General features: G+C 40.5%; 1 protein-coding gene across 1 annotated transcript in view; it reads right to left on the bottom strand.

Moving 5' to 3' along the window:
• The window catches only part of mafa (MAF bZIP transcription factor a), a 12,839-nt gene extending 9,102 nt beyond the window's left edge, over positions 1-3,737 (bottom strand). Inside the window, exon 1 of the mRNA XM_060878812.1 lies at positions 2,220-3,737. Within this exon, the coding sequence (XP_060734795.1) occupies positions 2,220-3,265 (1,046 nt within the window). The 5' untranslated portion in view covers positions 3,266-3,737. The remainder of the gene's footprint in view (positions 1-2,219) is intronic.
• Between the last annotated feature and the right edge of the window lie 3,763 nt (positions 3,738-7,500).

Here is a 7,500-nt window from a genome sequence, read left to right as displayed (position 1 = left end):
GATAAGAATTACAATGAACTCGGTGTTAAGTCTTAATGTTGGCCCAAAAAGTGAAAAAAAAAAAAAAATCAATTAAAATCCACAAAACACAGACGTTCTGAAGCCCAAATTGCTTTTGTTTTTATTATTGCATATCATATAATTGTATGAAATGAAAAATAAGCACATATGAACATCACTTATGGTTAGTGAGTGAAATAATTTTGCACAGCAAAATATATATATTTTATATATAATATGAGAGATTTTTTAATTATCATACTTAAAAAATTTAATCGATGAACGGTATATTCCCGTTTTATACAAGCAGGGTGTCAATCCCTGACTATAAAACAATGTCCAGACATTATTGATTATTATATTATTGCCTCGTAAATAATAAATTTTACAACAACCAAAAAAAAAAAAAGAACCCACAAACAAACAAAAAAAAAAGCCCTGCTCAAAAATGTAACTAACACAAGATTGTAAGATCATAAACTCTCCAGCGATGCCTCAAGATGCCGTTTTTTTTTTTTTAATTGAATTTTTTATTTATTTATTTATTAATTTATTTATTTATTAGCGTTCTAGATAGATTCCGTGTTGGGATATGCTGTGTGATTAGCTACAGGCTACATTTTAGTGCAACAAAAAAATTCTCTGAAATTCACTGATCCTCTTCACACTGATAAACTTAATACTTTGGTTTCAAAATGCAGTTCAGTGGGAGGATTTCGAGAGGGGCTACATTGGTCAAACTGCTTTTTTCATGGTAAGCACATGCTGAAATAATAATAATAATAATAATAATAATAATAATAATAATAATAATAATAATAATAACAAAAGCTTCTGCATCATAACAATCCTGCTGTATAATACACACTGTGTGAGTCCTTCCAGTTCACCTTAACACTATGATAAGGAAAGAGTTTAGTGCATAGGGCAATGAACCTTACGTCTAAAGCCGAACTTTTTTACAGCCTCCATCCATCCATCAAGTCTTAATCAAGCCGCAGGCACACACATGACAGCACTATTCTCAGTTTGTGCACCCTGTGGGTTTATTACACATGTAAAATGTAAAAAAAAAAGAAGAAGTAAAAAGCAGTCCGTTAAACAATCCTAACAGTTTTAGGCCCCGGTTTTAGACTCCATCTCTTTTGTTTGTGTGTGTGGTTTTTTTTTTTGTTGTTTTTTTTTTTTTTTTTTTTTTTGCAAGGATGAGGTCCTTGTCCCCTGAAACATCGCTTCCGCTCGACCAGCTCTCAACAAGAATGGGTTCAGTGCATGGGGCTGCGTGTGGATGGCCGCTCAGGTCAATGCGTGAGGAGGGATGGTGCGAGGCGAGGATGTCCTTTCACTTTTTTGCACAATATTCCAAAAAAGTGACTTGGCAACAAACGAAAGAAGAGTATGAAGAATGCCATGCTGGAGTTATCCAAGTAAAAAAAGAGCTCAGTTCTCAAGCAAAAAAAAAAAAAAATACAACCCATACATGTCCAGCATGCAGGCAATAATATTAACACAGTCTCTCTTTTTTATATATATTTTTTTTTTTTTCAAAAAAAGTTTTATGCAAAGTCTATAGCTTCTTTCTTTTAAGTCTTGTCATTAAGCACACACTCACTCTCACACTCACTCTCACACTCACACACACACACACACACACATTGTCTCTGTTATTTTCTCTCACAAGCACACACACAAAAAGGCAGACAGGACGTATGAGATGGTAATGATGGAGAGGAGGGAAGGTGGTTTGGGTCTCTGATCCTCCACAAAAAAATAAAAAATAAAAAACAATGCACAAGTCTGTACTGAGGGAGGTTTTAAGCAAGCTTTTATCTAGTTTCTAAAGAAGGACTGATGGACATCAGGATGCATGCACAGAGTATCAAAAAATAGAAGTGGCAGCTTGTTTGTGGGGGAAAAACACGTCAGGTTTTGAGTCAAAAACAAAGGCGTTTGCACGTACGCGTGTTTAATGGGAGAAAAAGAAGCTCCAAAAATAATATTTGTGGGGAAAAAAGTTCTGTCTATAAAAGCAGGACGTTTTGGGAAGCAAGACGTGCTCTGTAAAAGAATTTAAAAGTTGTAAAATCCGAATAAAAAAACAATCATATCAATAGAAAAAATCTACACGGGACAAAACTTGGCTCGCGCTATTTTCTGCTTGCTTTTTCTTTCTTTCTTTTTTCTTTTTTTTTTCTGTAATGATGGTGTGCGCAACTCACATGAAAAACTCCGGCGACGACGGGTTGTTGTCGCTACTCGAGCCGTTCTCGCGGAAGCCGCTGCCCACGAGCTTCTCGTACTTCTCCTTGTACGCGTCGCGCTCACGCATCAGGCGCGCGATCTCCTGCTTGAGATGATCGACCTGCTGCAGCAGCTGCGTCTTCTCGCCCTCGAGCACGTGTCGCTGCTGCACGCGTTTGAAGCGGCACGATTGCGCGTAGCCGCGGTTCTTCAGCGTCCGCCGCTTCTGCTTCAGGCGGATCACCTCCTCCTTGCTGACGCCACGCAGCTGCCGGTTCAGCTCGCGCACCGACATGGTGACGAGCTGCTCGTCCGTGAAGCGATCATCAGCGTGCCCGTGCCCGTGAGCGTGTCCATGCTGCTGCTGCTGCTGTTGCTGCTGCTGGTGGTGGTGATGATGATGGTTGTGGCTGTGGTTGCTCGCGGCGCCGGATGGATGCGCGTTGCTGCCGTGATGGTGATGATGATGGTGGTGATGAGGAGCCGTCGCTGCTGCGGCGATCACGGCTGAGACCACGGCCGCAGTCGGCCCAACTTCTTCTGCAGCGGGGAACTGCTGCGCCCGCGCGTAGCCGTCAAAGGTGTGCAGCTGGTGCGCGCTGCTGATCAGCGCCTCCATGGCGTCGTCCGTTCCGAAACCGAGCGCGTCTGCGTTTAACGGCGTTTGCTGCTGCTGTGGATGCTGCTGATGTTGTTGCTGCTGCTGCTGCTGTTGTTGTTGATGTTGCGCGTAGCTACCCATCCAGTAAAAGTCATCCAAGTGAGCTTTGGGCTCGCCCCCTGAACCGGGACTAGGAGCTGAGAAACTCGGAGAGGGCGGCACCGAGCTGCACGGTGTGCTCATCGGTGTAGAAGACAGGGAGCCTCCTGCAAGCAGGCGCCCACATTGGGTCAATCCGACGCGCTCGGTTTCCGCAGGCTCCTTCTTCACCTCGAACTTCATCAGGTCGAAATCGTTGACGTACTCCATGGCGAGAGGGCTAGTGGGCAGCTCGGTGGAGCTCAGCGCCAGCTCGGAGGCCATGCGCTTCCCGGTGACGCTCCTCCACAGGGGATGAAGAGCGGCTGTCAGCGCGGTATGGGCCGGGACAGAGTGAGCCAGCTTGATGTCTTGTTTTTTTTTCTTGAATTAAAAACAACGATTGCGAAAAAAAAGTCCTTTTCTCCTCCGTTCGTTTCCCCAGTCTTTCACCTCCAAGCTCCACACACACACACTCTCTCTCTCTCTCTCTCTCTCTCTCACACACACACACTGTCCCGCAGACGAATCCGAGATCCCAGCTGCAGCTCTTCAATCTTTCTGCGTCTTTCCTCTTTGCGCTTTTCGGACATGGATCACTTTGTATGCGCTCGCGTTCTGCATTACATCGTGCACACCGCAGGAACAACAACCGAGAGAAGTTTTTTTATCGAATGAAAATACGGAAATGCACTTGAGGACGATGTCGACTCGGACGTGAAGAACGTGTGGGAGTTAAAAAGCCAACACAACGGCATACGAGTTTAAAAGCAATTTTATAGGCTCTCTGACGTCACGACCCAAACGCGCAATTGACTTGGAGGAGCAGCCAATAGGGAGCTTCCTACTAGGTCCGTTCTAGCATATCAGAACAGGAGCCAAAACTTTTTTTTTCTCAGCTGACTGTCAGCTGGACTCCTTACTCTTTTCTTTTAACTCTTTTCTTTTAACCCTTTACTCTTTCACGCCACATTTTTAATGCTTTGCACGTGCACGTTTTTACTATCTTGCTGCTTGCTGCTTATAACATTATGCATATTTTATTTCTCTTTTTCTTTTATTTTTTTCTTTTCTTTTTTTCTTTTTTCTTTCTTTTTTTTTTTTTCTTGACATCTGGTGCATGATAGACATAAATCCTGCCCCAACATGCACGACACAAATACATTGCACAGTGAATTATGGGAAATGTCCTGATCCTGCATTATCTAGCATTAAAACCTGTAGTTTTTGGAGAAAAATGAAATCTTTTTTAAAAGTAAGAGACAGAAAGAAAGACAGGAAAAAGCAAGTAACAACAGACTTGTGTGACATTTCTGACTAAGCACTGAAAGCTCTTCTGCTCTTGCACAACTCAACAGCGCCCCCTTTCGGGCACATACTGGTAGTGGTGGGGGGTGGGGTGGAGCAGTATATTACTATACTGTATTATTTACTGAAAATGCAACCAAGCCGGATTTAAACTTTGATATTTAATCACTTTTTAAAAATAAAAATATAATTATTAATCAGATTAATATACACTCAGCGATGAACAATGTGTTAAATTACAGCTGGAAACAGGAAGTTGTGAAGTTTCAGGGATATGATTTTACTCAGACTCAGAGCATAATAAACTCAGATTTATTTATTTATTTATTTATTTATTTATTTATTTATTTAATAATTGAATGCTACACTGCAAATGTAATATAAATGTTTAGTGTTCAGTCCTGTGGGGTTTAGATCAAGTACGAACAGGAAAGAACGCTCACACGACTATAAAACATTTATTATTATACGTTTAATAAAATATACATATATATATATATATATATATATATATATATATATATATATATATATATATATATATATATATATATATAAAGTACATAACAGTGTATAATATAATGCTGGGAATTTCAGTTCAGTGGAGTTTCTGACTACTGACTGTATACATTTTTTTTATATTCTGTAGATTTAGATAAAGATAGATCATTGTGTCAGACATACAGCATTGAACAAATTATATCTTTATATCTATATCTATATCTATATCTGTATATACACACACACATATATATATACACACACACACACATACATTCACAGTCACTTCTCAAGACGTCACTAACATCTCACATTATATCACATGGAAAATTTCTTCACTCCGCCACCCAAACAGGCGTAAATAAAGGTTCTTTATTTATGCTTTCTTTATTCTATATTATTTATTCACTATCTATATTCACTCAGCGCTCAGAGACGATCGGTGTGTTCGCTGATGTCGGGTTATGTTCAGCAATCCACTAGGATATGACCGATGTGTTCAATGACGTGAAAAAGTTCTGTGTAGACCCCTGGAAGGGGGGGGGGGGGGAGTAACAGCCAACACTGTGTTATAAAACCAGTTTGTCTCCACCTCTGAACCTGCCTTCATCGAGTCATATATTAAACCAGCGAGCTGTACATTGTCCTCTACCTGGGATACTTCACTCATTTATTACTTGCAGAAGGACTTTTACATGAAGTGTTTCTTTAGCTGGAACCAATGAACATTAGCATAGCATACATTTCAGCAGGAACACATCATAATCGATGCTAAGCAGACAGACGCTAGTTAAATATTTATAATTTTTTTAAATACAAACAAGAAATCATAAAAAAAAGCATTTAATCAGTTACCTGAACTAATAATCGAGTAAATCTGTGACTGACGATGAACTAATGCTTGATCGAATATCCGTTAAAAAAAAAATTCACCCACTAACTTGCATTCTAGGGGGCACGGTGGCTTAGTGGTTAGCACATTTGCCTCACACCTCCAGGGTCGGTGTTCGATTCCCGCCTCCACCTTGTGTGTGTGGAGTTTACATGTTCTCCCCGTGCCTTGGGGGTTTCCTCCGGGTACTCCGGTTTCCTCCCCCAGTCCAAAGACATGCATGGTAGGTTGATTGGCATCTCTGGAAAATTGTCCGTAGTGTGTGATTGCGTGAGTGAATGAGAGTGTGTGTGTGTGCCCTGTGATGGGTTGGCACTCCATCCAGGGTGTATCCTGCCTTGATGCCCGATGACGCCTGAGATAGGCACAGGCTCCCCGTGACCCGAGGTAGTTCGGATAAGTTGTAGAAGATGAATGAATAAATGAATGAATGAATGAATGAACTTGCATTCTGATTATTTTCTGACATTTAATGCTAAAATTAATTTTTTCTGTATAAAGTCTAAGTGAAATAAATATTAGTTCTGGGAGTTGTATTTAATTCCCTTCTCGATCCAAAATGAGTCAAGATTCTTTTGTCCTCGAAATCCTTCCATGTTCTCTACAAACCATAACAGCTGAGTGTATTTTTATCACATAGAACATTTTCAGGAAGCTGACGAACCTTTCATTATCTAAAGAAAGAGATCTTAAAGAGTCACTTTTTTCTTTCTAAGACTTTCTTTTAACCCTCTGGGAGAGGAAGAGGAGGAGGAGGAGGAGGAGGAGGAGGAAAAGAAGGAAGAAGAGGACAGACTCTTAAATGATCTATGGAGATTGCGTAGAGTTTTGCTATTAGAAATGGTTCCTGGTGGAATCTTTCAGGAAACTAAAGAACCCCTGATGATGTAAGAATAAATGTAATCTTTGACTTTTTAACGTTTTTTATTTGTATCTCTGGTGGAAGCTTTAGAGAAGCTTTGTGGAGAACTTTAGAACAAAGCGTTCTTCTCAAGAAGAACCTTTTCAGGAAGAGCTCATAAGATCTCAGAATTGAACCAACTCTCTCTCTCTCTCTCTCTCTCTCTCTCTCTCTCTCTCTCTCTCTCTCTCTCTCTTTCACATAAACACACACAGTGTGCATGTTTTTTTCTGTCATGCATTCAGCCATATTTCTTCCTCTTCGCATCTAAACTACAAACTCCGCTCTAAGCTCTCAAGCGAAAGAGAGACAGTCGCTCGACGTGGTTCTCATTTCGCAGTGTCGAGCACGAGGCACGCGCCCGGCACATTTTGGAAGTCATGTCAGTGTGCGGCGGCCAGGCCTTGGCACTCCGCTGACAAATAGCGAATTCATGATGGTGAGAAAAGCCTGTAATCATATACTCAGTATATCTCCAGGAAGATGTTATGATCTCATACTGAGCTTGCACAGTATTTTTAGAGGTCGCGTTAAGCCGAGCGTAATGATAGGTGGCACCAGTCGAGTCTTCCAGTCGCAATGAAAGATGCAACGTGACACAAAGTTATGCGTATCTTTATAGATATTCAAAAAAAATATTTTTTTATTGGCACGAACATCGGTTCCTCACGTCGGTTTATTTCCAAAAAAAATGTTTAAATGAACAAATCAAATCAAATCAAATTTATTTGTCACATACACATACATACAGGGTACGACATGCTTTTATGTAATGTTTTATGAAATGTTTTATGCAACTGTCCGGTATTAGAATAAAAAGTATTAAAAAAAAAGCAAAAAAAATAAAATAAAATAATAAAAAAGTATAAACTCTCCCACTCTCACTCATTAATTCACTCACTCACTCATCTTCTACCG

Source organism: Tachysurus vachellii, chromosome 9 (assembly GCF_030014155.1).
Source record: "Tachysurus vachellii isolate PV-2020 chromosome 9, HZAU_Pvac_v1, whole genome shotgun sequence".
Lineage (NCBI taxonomy): Eukaryota > Metazoa > Chordata > Actinopteri > Siluriformes > Bagridae > Tachysurus > Tachysurus vachellii.
Note: the sequence above shows the minus strand (reverse complement) of the source record. Positions and strands in the feature narration are given on the sequence as shown.